This window comes from Enhydra lutris, unplaced genomic scaffold, assembly GCF_002288905.1.
Source record: "Enhydra lutris kenyoni isolate GAN:26980312 unplaced genomic scaffold, ASM228890v2 scaffoldscaffold53, whole genome shotgun sequence".
Taxonomy (NCBI): domain Eukaryota; kingdom Metazoa; phylum Chordata; class Mammalia; order Carnivora; family Mustelidae; genus Enhydra; species Enhydra lutris.
In genome coordinates this window covers 12,675,110-12,694,613 of record NW_019154137.1, presented here as the reverse complement: position 1 = coordinate 12,694,613, position 19,504 = coordinate 12,675,110, and the positions used below count along the sequence as shown (strand labels likewise).

Here is a 19,504-nt window from a genome sequence, read left to right as displayed (position 1 = left end):
CTACTTGTGATCTCTGTCTGTCAAATAAATAAATAAAATCTTTAAAAAAAGAAAAGAAAAAAAAGAAATAAGGTGACCTGTCTAGTTTGGCCTCTGCCTGACTTCCTCATGTCAACCTGAAAGACAGGTAGTAATAGGAAGGTTCAGAGCTTTCCTGAAAAGAGAGATGTTTGCCAGGCAATCCCTTCATGAAGATGTCACCACTGGATCTGGAGGAAGGCAACCAAACCATAAGCCAAAGCCAAGAGCCTTGACTCAAAACCCTTAGCCACATGCATGGAGGGAGAATGACCTGCATTTCAACAACCAAAGCTGTCCCCAAATCCAACAGGATGCCTTGCCAAGCAGTGTTCTCCATGCCCTGGGAGGTGTTTATGTAAAGGCTACCTGTCCACAGTGCTACAGAGATCTCTGCTTTTTGACGGAAAATGGAACCAGGAAACCCCAAAGGTCCTTCTGATTCCAAACCAGTAAGTTCCGCGGGAAGAGTCCCAGCTTGTAGGAAACCAGCTCTCAGTAAAGAAGACTAAGTGACACCAAAGCTCCTCTTCATCCTAACACAAGCGGCTGAGACCAACGACTTGACGCCTCGTTCCTGACCAATCCCTTACAGCTCTGGCAGGAAAAAGGGAAAATTATCCTCAGTCTCCCACAGTTGATGACGATTAGCTCCATTACCCTCTGCAGTGTGGGGATGGTATCAGCTACATCTCTGCTTAAGCCGAGCTGGAAGTGAGGGTTAGCCTTCTCTGCGTTAGAGCAAACCCAGAATCCACTATCCCTTCAGAAGGCAGTTCTTCCATTTTCAACAATAGGGAGACTGTGGATCTTTCCCACCGGCTCAGGATAAATACATTATCAGAGACAATCAACTGTTGCTTCAGGGGCAGAGGTCAAAGGAAGAGACACAGATATGCTCTTATGGAACCCAGAGACATACTTTTTGTTCATCTAGAAACATGTTATAGAAATGCTGCCCCCCTCAAAAAAAAAAAACAAACAACAACAACAGAAATGGGCCTGACCAGTACTTAGCAGAACATACTGATACAGGCCTCGGTGATAGTCTGTGCGTCCGTGATTACACATGACAGCATCTGGCAGAGCCAAATAGCCAAAGACAGTTGGGTTTCTCCTTGGTCTGCCTGCTCTTCCGACTCAGGTCGAACAAAACTGATGCCACCTCAGGTCACCTCAAAGCTTCACTCTGCCTCTTAATGACCTCTGTAGCTTTAATTGAGAAAGCAAAGTTGTGCCCGCTTCTACTTGAAGTTCTTCTGTTAAGTTGAAGAAACTTTGTACTTCTTTTTAGTGTAGGGGCTGGTGGCATCCCAGGAAAGGCAGCCAATGCCTCTTTCTTCTTGAACCCAGGATTCTAGGAGAGAGAACCCAGCCTCCTAAGACCCAGCTCCCTCAGGTCAACCAGAGAACTCCCTGGTATCGAGTTGTCCCATGCCAAGGAAGCCATTGTGGCCTTGCCCGGGGGTTCAGACTCTTACATGAAACTGGAGGGCTCGGGCCTTCATGTCCTCCGCTCCCCTGCAGGTCAGTCCAAACTCATTCAATCTGAACCCCAAGCCAAAAACTGGGGCCTGGAGTTGAGCGACCACCTCTGGCAGCTGGAGCTCACAGCACCAGGTTTCTACGGGTGCAGAGGCCTTCGGCTGGCGAGGAGAAGGCGGAGGTGGGAACACCCGAGATGCCCGAGGGTCCCCAGAAGCCAAGTCACTGTGGCCTGGGGCTGAGTGCCAGCAGCTCGCTGGGGCAGCAGCCCCCAGCCAGCCTTACCTGCTCTCCCTTTCCGCCGCTGCTCTTCTTCTTGCTCTGTCAGGTACTCCCCAGTCTGATACTTCCGGCTCTTCTGTCGTCTCCGCTTCTTTCTCTTCACCAGGCCCTCCTCCTCGTCTTCCTCCTCCTCCTCATTGGTGTCCCACATTTGCCGGGCAGCCTCTGTCCTCCAGGGCATTTCTCGGGCTCGCCACAGGTGCCGGCGGCCCTGGCTCAGCAGAGTCTTGTCCTGGGCATGGTGGCTGCGATACTGGGTGTCCCGTTGGGTTTTTCTCACCTTTCGACGCTTAGCTGGGGTGGGGGTCACATCTTCTTCCTCCTCTGTGGGGAAGACCTCCTGGCTTCCCATGTCACTGTCTGCCACACCAGCAAAGGGGCTACAGATGCCTCCTGTGGACGGGATGTACAGAGGACGGTCAGGGACCTCTTCAAAGGACAAAGAGTATGGTGGCGAAGCAAGTGCCCCGGATTAGAAGCTTGAAGGTCTGGGTTCAAGTTCAGGCTCTGCCAGTTATTAGCTGTGTGCTCTGGGAAGGTTCCTTCACTTCTGTTTCCTCCTCTATAGAACAGGGACACTGTTCTCTGCCTTACTGGCCTCACAGGACTGTTTTGAGGCTCAAATGAGATAACCCACCCAGAAGCACTTTACAGAGTCCAATATGCCACACAAATATCGAGTATCCAAGCCACACGCCCTTCCTCATCCATGTTGCTGTGACTTTAAGTCATTGCACAAACTCTTACTTAGAGCTTACAAGGCGCGGAGCATTATGTGAGGAGCAGGAGAGGGCAACGGGTCCCTGCCCTTTGGGAAATCAGGGTTCAGTGGCAGGGTAGGGAGGGCAGATCAGCAGCATACCCCCGCCTCTGCTCACTGACAGAGACTCCCTGGGCAAGCAGAATCATCACAGAAGAGTTGCAGGAAAAGTGAAGCAAGGAGTCCCTTTCCTGTGACACAGCCTGGGTTAGTCCCGCCCAAATGCTCATACACAGACCCCACCTCCTAGTAAGTGGTGGAGAGTCCAAGGGTGGAGCTCTGTCCCTGAATGCCCCCCTCCTCCCCACCACAGCCGCTCCTCCCAGCTGGGCAGGCGCTTCCCTCCCCTCTCCGCAGCACCCCAGCACGATGGTACCTTTCCTGGTCTCCTCCACCATCTTGCCAAGAGGCCATTTTCATCCCCACTCCTTCCTTCAACTGTGCTAACCACAAAAGTACGACCTTAACTGGCCCGGTTTAGCACAACAGCAGATCTGACAGTCTTCCTCCGAGGCAGCTCTGATACCCAACCACCTTCCTCCCAAGGACTCGCTATTAACTTGACAGTCCCCAAACACAAGTGAGGTCAGCAGAAGAAAGAAATGGTTTCGAGGCACATGAACAGTCCTTAACCAAAGTTTCAAGACAGTCAGACCGTTTAAAGAGAGCAAATATTTAGCAAAATGTCCATATATAGACCAGGCAAGGAACAAAGTGTTCTGGTTAATCTAATATTCTGGTTAATACAGAATCACCATAGAGATCACACAGGGATCACCAATTTCCAAAGAATCAAATACAGTACAATGTGTTTAACAGTAAAACGAGACTGGGTGTAATGTAATCACTCTTTGATGATTCAGAAGACACTTCAGGATTTTGCAAGGCCTCCAGGCCGTCATTACGAGCCCCAATTACCACCGCACTCTCCATGTGCTGAGGTGCCAGTTAATAGGATGTCAGCTAGCAGAGTTTACACTGCGCCCTGCTTCCCCATTCCATCCACTTTGCATGGAAATACGGGTGAACCAGGGCAACCACTTCTAGCGCTACATACCAACGTGGAGGCTAGCACACACTAGCGGGGACTAGAAAGAGCTCTTTTTTTTTCACACACTGAATACAAATTCAGGAGACCAAATGTGATTCTACCGGCCCTGACAACCCAGTGACCATTTCCGACTTTGTTCATGCCTGTCACCCAGAGCAGTAAGTCCAAAGGTTGTATGTCCATGCCTGACACTGGCCCCGTTCATCACGAGAAGCCAAAGCTTGGAGTAGGCCAGGTTTCCTGAGTGGCATAGGCCTTGCCTCTTCCCACCATTGGCTGCCAACAAGAAACATCAAATCCCCGCTGGGAAAAGCCCCGTTTGGAAAGTCGAAGCAAGCAGTCCTAACATCGTGGGCCGTGTTCCCCCTCCCCTGGGCTCTCTGATCTCTGCAGGGAGCTGGGCATCTCAGCACAGTGAGTCAAATTCTCACTCTCCACCTGGGCCAAAGGAAAAATCGCTCAACCAGATTTCTACCTCTTTCTGCAGAGAAGGGCCAAGATGGGCCACGGCTTCAGACTCACTCACCAGACTGACTGCGCGTTCGTGTGCTCAGAACCACGGGGATGAAGTCACGGAAACTGCTCTTTGCTTTCTTCTCCAAGGAACCTGGAGTGATGTGTGGTTTCAGGGCAGAAGGTAGAAATATCACAATCAGGAGACCAGGGACTGGAAGCCGCCCCCTCCCACCCACGCAAGAGGCTTGGGTGCAAAAATCAACGGAGGGTTGGGACGCCTGGGTGGCTCAGTTGGTTAAGCAGCTGCCTTTGGCTCAGGTCATGATCCCAGCGTCCTGGGATCGAGTCCCGCATCGGGCTCCTTGCTCATCAGGGAGCCTGCTTCTCCCTCTGCCTGCCATTCTGTCTGCCTGTGCTTGCTCTCTCTCCCTCTCTCTCTCTGACAAATAAATAAATAAAATCTTTAAAAAAAAAATCAACGGAGGGTTAGCTGCATCTTCCCCAGCGTCTCCTTGGCTCTCCTCATGCACTCACCTGCGTGCATCTCTTGGAGAAGGAGCACCTCCCAGTAGTTTTTGAAAACTGGGAGCTGGGTCACTTTTGGTGACACCAAATAAAGGGCTGTGTGTAGAATCGATTTGGCAGCACGCCAGCAAGTTGAAGGCCTGGCTGCCTGCAGGACCAGGAGGCTGCCACACTTCCACACAGTTAGAACTAGGCTGGAGCAGGTCCCAGACAAGGGCAACCCGAATGGATCGTAGAGGACTGGGCGAGGCAGGCAGATGGGAGCAGAGAGTAGTGGACAAAGGGAAAATGCCACATAAGAACCGACTAGAAAAAGGCAGGTCATGTCAGACAGGCAAGGCCATGAGAACAGGCTACTGTGCATGAGAACACATGGGCGTCTCCCCGTGATGAGGGCACCAAGGAACTATCAGTGGCAGAGAACACAGGTCAAGTACACACCTTCCTACAGCAGACATACCGTGTGTCCCTCGATAATAAGGGTTCAGGATTTCCCTAAATGCTTCTGGCTAGGTATCTGGGTATTAATTTCTTAACTTTTTATAATAGGAGTTTTCGAATATACTGAAACAGGTTTCATGAACCCCATCCTGTTTTGGTCTCAGTCCTCATGAACCCCGTTTCATCTCTGAACTTAGACCCACTGCACGGTAATGGGTCGGCTACTCTGTTGGAGGACTGACTTTTGTTTGTCTGAAAACCATCTTTTCTTCGGCCTTCTGTGTATCTTATTCTAGTAATCAGGGTGAACAGAAAAAGCCCCTTCTCCCTTGCCTTTGATTTTACAGGTGTCAATTTTATCTTCCTTCCATAACAAATAAGTCTCACTGTCTGGGCAGTGCAGAGCCACTCCCCACCCCGCCACTGACCTGCCTCGGGGACCCCTCTGCAGCTCAGCCCAGAGGGCGTGGACCTGTGGAGCCTACCTTCCTCGTGGCCATCGGCTCGCTTTCCTGGAGACTGGGAATCCGGCTTTGTTGGCTTCCGGTGCTTGTGCTTTACCCTGACTCCATTGTGCTCTTTTCCTGAATCTGAAGCCCCCCTGGGGCTTTTCTTGGTGGGTTCCTGGGGGTCACTAGGCGGCTTCCGGCACTGTGGAGAGGTAGAGAGAGTCAAGTCTGAGACCAGTTTCACTTTTTAAGAAAGCTTTGCCACTGGTAAGTCCGGTGCCCTGTTCTGACACACGGACAGGAGCTGCCATGGGGTCCCGGGGCAGGGGCTTTCTGAGCCTGAACCCTGTGCCCTAGCTAATCCCCACAGACAACCACATGCCATCATTTTTACAGGTCTACGGAGTCTGCGTTCACAAGCCACATCAATACCCGAAGTCATTTTCAAAGGTGTAAAGTCAGGCCCGTGTTCTCTACATCCAAACAGCAATAGAGACGTGTAGAAAACAGAAATGCCTCTTCGGCAAGTCATGTGACTACACTGGTCAACTACCTTCACTGTGAATGGTATGGACACCAAGAACTGAAAACAATTCTTAGCCCGGGCCAACTGAAGAAAAACGGTCTATCTCCGTGTGTAATAGATTCAATGAAGGGGAGAAGAATGGCATGACATGGGAGCAACTCACATCACCCCGTACTTAGGGAAGACAAGGAAAAGGCCGAGGCATTAGTAATAAGCCACTTGATACTCTTCAGTACTTTCAACATCTCAAAACATTCTCTTCTCCATTATTTGATTTGATCTTTCTGATAACCCCGAAAGCAGAAGCTAGTATCATCCCCACTGAACGGACAAGGAAACTGAGGCTCTAAGACTAGAGGTTAAACGCTTTGTCCAGAGCAACACATGGCCTCAGGCATCCTTGCACTCAGGGATGGCTGCCACTTACCAGGCAAATCTGCAAATGAGCTCATTTGTGCCTGCAGTGAGAAAGTGGCAGAGCTGGGCCTGAGACCCAGGGCTCCTGGCTCCCCACCCGGGCCTCTCTCTGCAGCAGCTCTCACTCTCCTCCTTCCCCATTCAAGTCCTCCTCTGTTTTTGCTCAGCCCTGCTCACTCGGATAGGCATGATGGCCATGCTTACACAGCGCAAGGACACTCTCAGCCAGCCTCACAGCCGCATATGCTCACAAGCTTTGAGGTCTCTCCATGCCACCAAACAAGAAATAGGGCAAGGTAGGGATTTCCAGTATTCTAGCATCCAGGGAGTGCAGAATAAGCAAAATGTTTTAACAATGAAAGCAGGCCCTAGGAAGAAAGGAAGAGCTGTTTTCCCCCTAAGCAGACCCACATGCACCTTCTAGAAGGTTATCACTGCCTAGCTCCAGCTAAGGGGATGGCCGATGTCTTACCAACAGAACATTTTCTGGGATGTTGCGGGGGATCTCGATTCCCCAGGAACAGGGAGTGACCATTCCCCACCAAATTCCCAGGACTCCTACTACACTGTGAACTCCTCCTGTTTCTTACTCAGCAGAGGGCTGAGCTAAAAATTCAAGTTCAGTTGCCTCCTTTGCTTGCTGCTGGTTCCTACAAATCAAAGTGTTAGGAAAAAGAAAGAACTGGGAGGAAAGAGAAAGACAGGGAACTGTTGCTTAAAATCTCACCTTCAGGAATGGCCAGAGAAAGACTACTCGAAGTCAGGGGGAATAAAGTTAAATGCACATAAGTCTGAACATGTCCTATTTATTTCTGAATATCACTTTTAGCCGTCTCTTTCAAGTGCAGATCATTAACTTTTATTTCCTAAGACAGACAAAAACAAGTAAAACAGAACATCTAGAAGGGATTTCTGTGCGTATGTTCTGCAAGGGCAGCACCGAGAGTAAAAATGTATACACATGCTCCAACTTATTCAAAAAGTTGGGTGGATGGGGAGACGGTGTAAGATGAACATTCCGGTTAACAGAGTTTTTAAAGCTTTTCCAAAGAATTTTCCAAAGGATGAGAAGACAATAAAATACACCCAGCACCAAATGAAGCAGAACTCTTTCTTTGCTGATGATTCAGCCAGCCCTTCAGGATTCCATGAGCCCTTGGGGCAGGTGGTGTAGGGGACAGGAGACTATTCTGATTCTTGGTCATACCCTGCAAGGGGCTGTTTTGAATTAAGCTCTGATCTGACTTTGCTTATCAACAGTTTCTTTCTCCGGAAAAATGGAAGATAAGAAGAGAAAGATCTAAGTTATTTACTCTCCCCCGCCAAAATGGACATTTGCTAAGTCACTACAGGAAGCTGTGAAGGCCCCTGATCTTGTAACTTTATTCTCTGGCCTCGGCATCTGTCAGTGGGCCCAGTGAACTGTTCATCTAATACAGTAAAGGGCAGTGCCTGCCTGTCATCAGGTCGCCTGCAAGACATAAGCTCCATGAGAGCAGGGAGCACGGCTATTCTGTTAGTAACACTAACAATAACAACCTGCAGCCACGAGCATTTACTGAGCACTTACTCCCTGCCAGGCACTGCTCTAAGCATTCATATATATCACCTCATTTACTTGTTTTAATCTCAGCTTTATTGGCATGTGATTTTTTGAGATATACCATACAGTTCATTTGATTAAGTTTATAATTCCATGGCTTTTAGTACAGTTGCAGAGTCATATAACCATCATCGAGTTCCAGAACGTTTTCACTGCCCCAAACGGAAACCCCATACCCATTTCCCGACCTCCTCCAGCCTTATACAACCATGATTCTACTTTCTGTCTCTATCAGTTTGCCTATTTTGGACACTTCACGGCATCATCTCATTTAATCTTTATACAGCCCTATGAAAGGGGTATTATTACGGTCTCATTGTGCAGATGAGGAAACTGAGGGCCAGCGAGATTAAGTTGCTTGACCGATAGCACAGTTAGGAAAAGTAGGACCAAGATTTAAACTTGGGCACTGTGCCTGGCTCCGGAAAGCACCCTCCTCACCACAGCGCTGTACTGCCCTCCTGAAGATGCAGCTCACTGCCCAGGAGGGACCAGCACGTAGTAACCACTCAGCAAACGCTTGCCAAATGTTCCGTGAAACAGTCATACATAAGGAGAGTAGAAGACAGGGTGTCATAGCTGACGATGGTCATGAACTTCGGAGCCGATGACCAGAATCTGAGTTCCAGCTCTGCCGTTTAGTAGCTGTGTAATGTTGGGTAACTTGCCCATTCAGTTTGTTTCCTTCATTTTCTTATCTGTAAATTGGGTATAGTATTCACCTCACAGGGTTATTGGAAGGATTAAGTTAGATGATGTGTGTAGAAAGCACTTGGCATACAATATATATGCTACGTGTGCGTATGCGTGTGTATAGCATACAGCACATATAATGACATGAATTATTTTTCTTATTACCACTAAGGACAAATCACAGTTACTTAAGCAAATGCTATACATATGCTCTACTATGTTATGACCTGTGTTCCTAGTTGGCATGTCTCTGCCATACAGAGATGGCTGTGAGATCATTGAGAAAACTCACCCAAACTCTATCCCTGGGGTTCTTAATTTGGAACCCATGGGCGGGCTTTGTGGAGGGGGTGGGCCCATAAACTCCTTGAAATTACTGGCAAAATTCTGAGGTCATGTTTCTGTGGACAGGGTCTTACAGTTTCCCAAAACGTTCTATGGTCCAAAAAAGACTAAGAGCTTCCACCACAAACCCAAATTCATGGTATTCTGGCTAGAAATCTGTTCATTAGTGTATATCAACATTTAATTTGAAACTGAAAAATGTTAAAAAAAAAAAAAGAAGAAGAAGAGCATGGCTGCATTCCAATAAAACTTCATAAAATATATAAAATTAAAATAAAATATTGCAACCAACAGCCAGAAAAAAAGTGGGGTGGCTCTGTAGCTCAGTTGCTTAAGCGTTCGCCTTCAGCTCAGGTCATGATCTCGGAGTCCTGGGATCGAGCCCCACATTGGGCTCTCTGTTCACGGGGGAGTCTGTTTCTCTCTCTTTGCTTTCCCCCACCTCCTCTCTCTCAGATAAATAAATGCAATCTTTTTCTAATTTTTTAAAATATTTTATTTGATAGAGAGAGAGAGCATGAGCACGAGATGGGGGAGGGGAGAGGGAGAAGCAGGCACCCCACCAAGCAGGGAACCCGATACAGGGTTCAATCATGAGCTGAGCAGAAGGCAGACTCCTGACCAACTGAGCCACCCAGGCTCTCCTAAATAAATATAATCTCTAACAAAAAAACAAAAACAAAAAAACCACAAAAACAAAAACATTCAATTTGAAGGCTTCTTAACTTAAGGTTTCAAATTGCTCCATATTTTTTAAAAGTTTTTTATTTACTTAAATAACCTCTACATCCAACGCAGGGCTCAAACTCATGACCCCGAGAAGAAGAGTCACATGCTCTTCTGACTGAGCCAGCCAGGTGCCCCTAAATTGCTCCACGTTTTTTGAGAAGTCCTATGTTCAACTGCTTCAAGAATCTCCTTGGACCACCAGTGGCTTCCGGATCCCCTCTGGAACATCACGGGATTCAAGTGGAATCCTCTTGGCCCACCTTTGGGCCCAGATCCCTGTCACCGTTAAGAACCCAGACCCAGATGCCCACCTGTCTTGCACACCAAATTTCCAATGGGCCTAAACACGAAGCTGTCACCCCAGGCACTGGGTGGATAGGAAACTAGCAGATGAGCCCAGAAGCCAAATTGGCTTCGGCCCCACAAAACTGCAAGCATATCCTGAGCAGGCTCCCCCAGTGGTGTAGAAAAGGACCCTGTCAAAGGCCCCTCCCCTCCCCTTGAGAATCCCAAGTTCTCAAGGCTAGCTGTCATCTCAGAAAAGGAAAAGGAAGAATGGTTATGCGGGGAAGGGCCTGTTATTAACTGATTTTCCTCGTCAATCCCCTCTTCCGCTTTCCAACCCCATCTGAGACAATGGGTTCCCTGGCCTCAGGGACCAAATCACTTCCCTCATCCTACAAAATACAAGCCAGCCCCTCCTCGTGATAGAACACCATATATGGACAGTGTGACTTAGAAAGAGGAAGCAGGTCAGTAAGCACGTTCCACAAGCCTTCCAATCAGTTTAGTTCCCAGAGCTACTCCAGGACACCGCAGTGGGAGGTTGACATCTGCAGGAGAAAGCAAACCTCTGGTGTCCGGGCCCTGCCCTCGACCTCAGCCCCACACTCACCTTGGGTCCATGGGAACTCCGGGCTATGACCTTGGCTTGTGGCTGCTGCTCCTCACCGTCCTTCTCTTTGCTGTACTTCATTTTCTTGGGCGGCAGAGATTCGGTCACCCCATCGGTCACCACTGAGTCTGGCTGCCACTTGTTCTTGCAAGCAAAGACACCTACGCTTTCCTGTTTCACTCGAGCCTGCCCAGCCTTATTCCGAACTTCAGCTTGGCCCCTCTGGGGAGCTGCTGGGAGGCCATCAGCCCGGAAGCAGGTGGCTAAATTGAAGACCACATCACCATCCACTTTCTCCATTTTCACCCGCCCCAGGTCCACCTGGCTTCCAAGCTGTGACAGCTCTGTGCTGGAGCCCCTCTTGCTGCTTGGGACCACATCCAAGATGAGTTCCTTGGGGCGGTTGTCATGAGGTAGCAAAGGCAGCTCGGGCATCTTGTGCAGGTTCTGGGGGGGGGCCAGGACCAGCTCATGAGACATGTAGGTGGCCAGTACTTGGTTTTTAGGCTTTGTGTCTCCTGCCAGCTTCAGGCCACAAGCCCCCTGGGGACCGTCTATCTTAGGAGTGCTGTCGGGGCAGAGGTGGCTCTCTGATTCTTCAGGCCCCTGATTCGCTTTTATGTCCCCACCGCTAGGCTGGACAGACAGCGCCAAGGTCCCTGTCTGAGGGCTGAGAGTCAGGAGGACAGGGTTGACTTGTTCTTCATAAGGCTTGGCAGCAATCCGACAAGTTTTGTTCTTCGTGCCAGTGTCCTGCTCTGGAGCAAAGGGGCCCCCAGGCCGTGGCTGCCCCTCTGGAAGTCCGTGCACAGCTTCACCAGGGCCAAGAGACGGCACACCAGAAAACTCGGAAACAACGCTGGTGGGCCTGATGGGCACCCCCTGACTGGGGGTCAGCTGCCCGGCACTGGAAATACCAATGGAAAGCAGAGACGCTTGGTGGTATGGTGACCAGCCAACAGGCAGGACCTGGGTGCTGGTGGGTTTCCCATTGACTGAACACCGTGGGTAAATATTTGCTGGCCCCGTGGGCTTCCACAGAGAGAGCTCCTTAGTTTGGCACCCTGGGAGCCCAGGGGCGATGCGGGCTGGGGTGTAACGTTTGACTGTGCTTGGCTGTCCCTCAGTCCCAGCCTGGCTGCCCTTCTTGCCACAGGGGGCACTGGTGCTCTTAGGCTCTCCTTGATCGATGATGGAGATGGGCTCCTGCTTGGGGAGATGGCGGGGGTCTCGGGTGAGGCCCAGGTTAGGGTCTTTGTTCAGCAGCAGGGATGCAGGCACTGGGTTGGCCACTCCTACATAGGTGCCAGGAATGGTGCTGATCAGCGCAGTTGAGTTCTTCACCCAGGTGCTCGGGTCCCCATTCCTCACGATCTCAGGAAAGATGACGAAGGGCGAGGAAGTAGAGCCCAGGCATGAGGTGACATTGCTCCCAGCGGCCTGGGTGGTGCGCTGAGACCTAGACAAGACCGTGGAGAGGAGGGCCTTGCTGCTGGTGTGCACGGGGGTCAACACGGGCATGGGAGGCGTCTTGCGCTGGTTCGGCAACGGGAGCTTCTGGCGGTTGGACTTAGAGGAGAGGTCCAGGGGCATCTCGCTACACTCCGGTGGAGAGGCCATCTCTCGCTCCAGCTGTGGAGGTGACTTGAGGGGAGAGAACGTGATGGAAGTCCCTTCTGTTTGCTGCTCGCCACCACCTGGCATCTTGGCGGGGTGTGGTGGGGCCGAGCTCACGCTGGGGGCTGGCAGCAAAGGCTGTGGGGTTGGAAGCACCTTGGCAGAAGCAGTAGAGAGGGAAGTATCTGCCAAAGGCCCGGGGACCCCATCGGGCGTAGGCTGGGTGCTGGTGCTGCCGGATGGGGATGCACAGGGAAGCCTGTTCACCTCCAGAGAGACCAGCTTGGAATCTGAAGTCAGAGGCCGGGCCACCGAAAACGCATATGGGTAAGACCGGAGCTCTGGGGAGGCCAGCACACCAGGGAGACACCTGTCCTGAAGGTAGGAAGGCAGGACAGGCAGTGTAAGAGTTGAGGAGACCCCCAAGGTCGTTGGCAGTGTGGCCACACTGAGTGGCTGCCCACAGCTCGGAGGCGGGATATATACCAGCGGCTGGCTCGGGGTCAGTACTGTCCCTGGCTGAAAGGACAATGGGACTTTTTGCATAGCTGGTGCCTGAGCTGCAGGAAAACATACTCGACTCAAACTAAAGGAGGCCGGGATGGGTGCAGAGGTGGGAATGGCAGCTGGTGTGGCAGCCGGCATGGGCGTGGGAGCTGGAGTAAAGATCGGGGCCGGAGTGGGTGCAGGCACCGGCGTAGGAGCAAAGGCAGGGATAAGGGTAGGGGTAGAGGGTGGGCCAGAAGACGGAGTCGGGGTGGGCATCGGCACTGACGGAGGGGCGGGAGCCGCTGGAGGCGTGGACGCTGGCATGGGAGCCAGAACTGGTGTGGGGACAGGTGCGAGGACCAGGGTTGGAGCTGAAGGGGGCACGGGAGCCTGGATCAGAGCCAAGGGAGGAGCTGAAACTGGGACTGAGAGGGGGGTAGGGGCCGGAGCCGACAGAGGAACAGGACCCGAAGGGGGAGCCGAAGCTGGCACAGGCACCAAGACCGAGGCTGAAACTGAAAGGGGGTTTGAATCAGAGATGAGTGTGGGCACTGATGGCGGTGCCGGAGCCAGAGCTGGGACAGGTGCTAAAGGAGGGGAAGGGGCTGGAACCGAAGTGGCAACCTGGACGGGAACTAGCCCGGAGTGGGGCACTGGGGTGGGGACAGAGAGGGGAACTTGGAACGGATCCGGAACAGATGGTGGGACGGAGGCCGAACTGGGAGCAGGGGGGCAGATGGGGGCTGGCAGTGGACTGAAGTTAGTGGTAACCAGAGGCAGGGTTCCCTCCACGGGGACTCCAGTTCCCAGAGTTGCCAAAATGAAAGTATTCTTCTCCCCCACGCCATGCCGAGAGTCCAAAGCCTTCACCCCAGCTGCTGAGCAGTCCACCTGCTTGCTCATTTGGGTGCTGAGGGGAGCCCAGGAGCAGTCGGCCCTGCTGTCGCCAGCCTCAGTGGCGCCGTCAGGAGCAGGAAGCTTGAGCCCATCCCCCGAGCCGCTCAGCGGCACCAACAGGCCCTCAGCCTCCGCCACATTCCCAGCATAGTCCATTTGTGGCTGGGGGTCGTCAGGCTTGTCTTCTGACTTGTGCCCAAGTTTTTCTGCTGTACTGCCATCTGGGTCTGCCCCCCGGGCATTGCTGCCACTTCCAACTGCCGTGAGCTCCACCTGCAACGACAGAGCAGCGTGCCCGTCTTAGCTAGCTCTCTGTGGTCGGTGCAAGTGTCCCGAGGCCGGGGAGAGGTGGCAGCGGGTCCTCTTTGCAACTCGACCAACCAGGTCTCAGCAGAGGCAAAGAGCAGCTGGCCGATTTCGGTTTCACATACAGCAACTCCTGGGAAATACCCTGTTCCTTCCTGCCCCCCTTCTTGGGATGGCAGACTCAGCACATCGCCTGGGCAGTTCAGCGCCACCCTTTGGTGGGTGACATGTGGCTCCACACAGCCCCTTACCTTGGAAAAACTGCTGCTGACACAAAACTCCTGAGATCCAAAGCGCTGGCAGTCACCTGTCGTGGACTCCTCATCAGAAAGGGGTGCTCTTCTAGCATGGGAGACACAACCAGAGAAAGGCCATGAGGCCTAGTCTTTGGGCCACCACCACCTTCGGCAGAATGCCTCCTGCCCGTCTGGTTCCCATAAAACCACTTCCCTTAGTGGCTTGGAGGAAATCACAAGGAATCGGGCTGGGGGGACAGGTCACGAGCTGGAGCCTCCACACCCAGCTTTGCACATTCCTGCAAAGGAGCCCAATCTGACTAGACTCCCCTCCTTGGGCTGTGTATTCTGTTCTCTGGGGCTCTCACCAGAAGCATGGAGGATGGCCTAACACCTTTGCTTCTGTCCCAAGCTTACCTGTCAATGTGACCATCCAGGAGGTACTGGGCATTGCCAAAAGGCAGAAGATCTCAAAAGACATGCAAACCAGTTTTCTCTTAAGTGCAATCTTATTTTAAGTCTATAATGGAAGCTGGCTGCAGGTATCGTAAGGGTAATCATTTTCTGAAACAAACAGCCACCTCCATTGTGTGTCATGTTCTAAGCCTGAATCATCACCTATTCACCTGATGAGGTTGCCTGCCTAGAGAGGATACACATTTATTAGCGCATAGAATGATACTGATTTGAGGCCACCGGGTCACTGGGTGCCGAGGGGCATTTCAAGGACACAACTTCTTTCCCTCCAGGGTACCTCTTGCCCTATTCTGAAGTACCACTGAAAGTGCCTCCTTAGTGCAGTAGGCAGCGTTGTCAGTCTCATAAAGTACCACTGAGTTCCAGCCCATGCCCTGGCAGCTCCCCACTCTCCCCTTGTTCTCCTAGCACCCCAAGTTCACTCCGACCTCAAAGGGAGGCCTTCAAGGCCACGGACCCCAAATTCAAGTTGGTATATTGCAAAGGGAAGGACTCGAGGCCAGAGAGCTGGGTTGCGAAGGAGGAAAGCCTAACTGAACCCCAACCTACCCAAAAAAGTCTTCTGCAGGTTTTCAGTAAGAACCTCAGGGGAGAAAAAAGACAAGGAGGGTGAAGTTGGAGAGAGGACAAACACCCACTTGAAGTTTAGTTTTTTGGTTACAGTAGAAACCCACCACTATCTGCCCAAGGGAGGATGCCACGGGAGCAAGAGCCCAGGTGAGTGGCTAAGTGGAAGGTCGGGGTAGAAGAATAAAGCTCCAGCAGAAGCCCTGTGGTGCAGTTCCAAAGGAGAGAAGCACAGGCATGCTCTGTGAGCCTCTGGGGAAGTGGACCACCTTGGAGTTTGTTCCTCCTCCTCACCCTCAGCTCTACAACAGCCTGGGAAGAAGCCAGCATCTGCCACACCAGCTACCCTAGCCTAGGACAGTCAGGGAGCCTACAGCCAACCCCCACAAAAATAGGGAGGGTCCTGCTAACTCCTTCCCTCTCACTGGAACAGGGCCCCACTGATGGACTCCAGAATTGTCCCTGGGCCAAGAGAAGCAAAAAAGGCAAGGGAGATCACCACAGGCCTCTCCCTATCGTTTCAGGGCTCCAGGAAGGATTAACTGGGGAGGGGGGGTGGAGATCTGTTCCCTTTAAAAGGCAGCTAGGCTGGCAGAAGTGGGAGGTTTCCACTGCTGGCAATGACTGCTGGTGACAAACAGAAATGACTGTAAGGACAGGCAAGGGCTGGAGAGGCAGTCAGGGGTCTTGAGGAAGGGGAGAAAGGGGGACCTTGAAGGAAAGGGAAAACATACTTGGATATCAGGTCCTGGGAGACCGGAAAAGTGGGCCCTATACCCAGTCTTGGGCTGGGGAGAACCATGTTCAAATAAGACTGGCCAGCGAGGGTTCAGGGAGGAGGACAGTGGCAAGGGGAACGAGTGGCACTGCCAGCCCCCTTTGCCAACCCTACCTGAGGGGCTGCCGGGGAGGGATGTTAGCTATTTCTATTCTTTCCTCTCCTGACCACAGGGAGGGGAGCTAGCTGCCCTTGCTGGGCTCCCATCCCCTTAAAATCACCTTGAACTGAACACAGAAAAGCCTGCCCCTGAAGGCAGCCACCTGCCCTCAAAGGCCGACCCACAGAGCCAGTGGCCCAGGGACTCTGGGGACAGCGGCGGAAGCAGCAGTCCCGGCTACTCCAGCCATGCCCCGGCCCAAGTGCCAGTCCCTGAGGCTCTGGGAAAATGTTGTGTGGCTACGTTTCAAATTCTCTGAGGAGAGGGGTGTGCAAAGCTAAGCAAACATTAAACTGCTCCGTGGACAGAGGAGCCTGGGACAGGAATAGCTTGCAAGCAAGGGGTGCACAAAGAGAAGCGGGTCAACCAGGCAGGGTTAGGAGGGTGCAGGCGGCAGGCAGGAAGGAGCAGGGGTCAAAGCAGGCTTCAATCAGGACTGAAAATCAATCCCACCACCTCTTCCGGGCAGAAATGACCCTGGGCTGTCGAGTGTCAGGCTTTGTTGAACTTAAACCAGAAGTGGCGATAACCTTTCAGGGCTGTTTTCCCAATTATGAAGGGCTAGCATCACTGTCAAACCAGAGCGTTTTTAGTGCCCACTGGGCCCTGACCACACCACACACATCAGGCACTCAGATTCCAGCCCCTACAGACTTTCCCTGACTGAGTCCCACCGCACCCCAAGACCAACTTCTTCCCAGCCAGGGTCTTCTCCAAACATACCTCACCTCAAACTCCTACTCGTCCCTCAAGCCCCGGCTCAGATGTCATCACCTCTGGAAAGCCTTCCCTTATTCCCCCAGGAAGTCTATCCTCTTTGCATACAGACTCGCACAGGGCCAGTACGAGCCACGCTCCAGCACTCACCATCAGTGTCCCGTGACTGCTGGCTTGCTCCTGCTGGATTTAGTAAATGTTGGTTGAGTGAAGGAATGAATGCATACAAGAAAGGAAGCAACCAAGTGAGACAACGGGGAGAGTGAGCCAGAGGTTCACACCTACAGAGGTTCACTATAGTCAGGCACCTGGGGCCTGCGGAAAGCCCCTGTCCCCATCCCTGCAACGGTGTCAGTCCTCAGCTCCATCTAATGACACAGGCAGGTTTCTCAAAGAGTTTTAAGAGTTGACTCCCCACATGCAGCTTTATACCCGAAATGTCTAAGTTCTACAAGTTGTAAAGGACTGAGAAAGATGGTTTTTAAATAAGGTGAGATCACATTTCAGAAAGCAGCTCCACCACAGCCTAGACTGTAGAGGAAGGCGACAATAAAGGGTAGATGAGATCAGAAGTGACAATGCTTAAAAGGTCATCTTAACCACTAGGCGTATTTGGTAATTTAACATCCCAAGAAAGGTCCATAAAGAGGGAAAGGCAGGTTTGGGGCTCACTTCCTGTTTCTTTCTCAGCAGGACTGAGAATGGACAGTGAACTGAGGCAGCTTGTGCACTGACTTATTAAAGGCTCTAGTCCAGATCTCTGCACGCAAGGCCCAAATGCCTTTAACGAGTTGCCGAGTTGCCAGTGAATGCTTCCACAAATCAATACCACCACCTGGCCTTCCCCCGTCCACTCGTGGGCATTATCTAAGGCCGCACCTCACATGCAAAGGAAAGTATCTTTCTTATGCAGATCTGAGAGGAATTCTGTCTTATTTTCCTTAGTCCTGACTTTTATATCCTAAAATCAAATTCCTTTGAAGTCCATCTCTAACTTGTTCCTCAGGATAGAGAACATTAAACTATTAGGCACTAATGGCTTTAAAAAGAAAAACGGTCTCTTCTCCTAACCTGAACCTCAGACAAGTACACACTTCTCCTGTTAAGAGCAGAAGAAAAAAGAAGATACTCACAAAGACACACGTTCCCCCACGTGCACACACAGCCACGCACACGCTTCCAAGACTTCCCCAAGGAAACACCGGATTTGAATCCCAGGACAAGCTGGGACGGTCCGTGTTCTAGAGGACTGATCTGAGGCATTGGCATTTAAACAGTGGATGGACTGAAACAACAGCTAGACACCAGCAAGCATGCCTTCTCTAAAAACGGGAGAGGCGCGCAGGGCTCTTTCTTTGGCCAAAGGTCACGAGAGTCAAATATAAAATCTGAAGGCCATTTTGAGTGTCCTTCCCACGGGGCATGATCAGTAAACAGCAGAGCTTGGTCAACCAAATATTTTGGTGAGCAGAACATCTAAAACACATGGATCAGGCAGGCATCACCAACTCTCAGTTCCGTACGACAACCACAGTACGCGGTCAGATCTGCCTGAGACACTTCATAAGGATCGGATAAGAATCGTCATTAGCCTCGTGAGGCAGGAAAGCGCTGATCACCAGAATACCCACTAACAGTTCCCAGTATACAGCTGAATAATAAGACTGCCTTTCTTCCAGGCTTAGATCAAGGACCAAAAATATCTTGTGCGTATCCTTGAGCACCGAACATGCATGCAGCAAAGAAAAACTGCAATTGCCGGAACTTCCCCTTACTCCAGGCTGACAGTTCTTAATGAGTAGACAAATGTTAGTTGGCAAAAGGTCATCTGCTGGCCTCCTCACCTTCATCTGAACGGGGACAGCGTGGGAGGACAGGCCACTCACATGCCCCCAGCTCCATCCCATCCCAGGAAAATTAGAAATCACCGAAGCCTCTTACCCAGGGTCCCTCCCAGAGCCCTGCTGCAGCTGTCCCTCTGATGAGCAGGGACCACTCACTGGGAGCCGGCAACGGCCACCTTCCCAGCCTCCTCACCTCTCCTCGTTGATGCCACACATGCGAATCCGGTCAGAACTGGTCCAGTCGTGCACGCCGCTGTAGAGCGGTGCTGTCGAGATCATGACAGCCACTCACCACCAGATAGGACCTGCTGTGGCCGCTCCCCCTGAGGAAAAAGAACTCCAAACAATCAGAACTCCGAACAGGGACAGCTGCTTGAATCACCTTTAACAGGGAAACATTCAAGTAAAGGCAATTATAGTACCAACACAGTAAAGCCGTCTCTCCTGCAAGCCAGCCTGCTATGGAAAATTAAGGTCCAAACAGGGATGAGGGCACCGGCTTTCCAGGACTCCATAGGTTTCAGGATGGAGACAAGGATGCTGTTAATCACCTAGACAGAGATGCTTGAGTGTTCGAGGAAATTCAATCTGTTCCAGACAAACGAGATGACAGTATATTTTTCCACACACATTTAGCCTAACCAACTACAATTAGAGGGTTGTTCCCATATATGAACAATGCATTGAAAGACTACTGGGGATTTTTTTCTCATCAACTCTCTAATCCATGGGTACTGAAGT

The 19,504-nt window shown here is 51.5% G+C and overlaps 1 protein-coding gene across 5 annotated transcripts in view; it reads right to left on the bottom strand.

Moving 5' to 3' along the window:
* LOC111157284 (BCL6 corepressor like 1) overlaps window positions 1-19,504 on the bottom strand; it is a 60,580-nt gene that overhangs the window by 24,259 nt on the left and 16,817 nt on the right. For 3 of the 5 annotated variants that reach the window (XM_022518581.1, XM_022518583.1, XM_022518584.1), the window contains exons 2-7: window positions 18,957-19,086; window positions 14,236-14,326; window positions 10,676-13,951; window positions 5,504-5,669; window positions 4,123-4,203; window positions 1,789-2,178 (exon numbers count right to left, since the gene is read on the bottom strand). In XM_022518581.1, coding sequence (XP_022374289.1) covers window positions 1,789-2,178; window positions 4,123-4,203; window positions 5,504-5,669; window positions 10,676-13,951; window positions 14,236-14,326; window positions 18,957-19,042 — 4,090 coding nt within the window. In that variant the 5' untranslated portion in view covers window positions 19,043-19,086. Of the gene's footprint in view, window positions 1-1,788; window positions 2,179-4,122; window positions 4,204-5,503; window positions 5,670-10,675; window positions 13,952-14,235; window positions 14,327-18,956; window positions 19,087-19,189; window positions 19,431-19,504 lie in introns of those variants that run through there. The other 2 variants (XM_022518582.1, XM_022518585.1) reach the window with 2 other exon arrangements.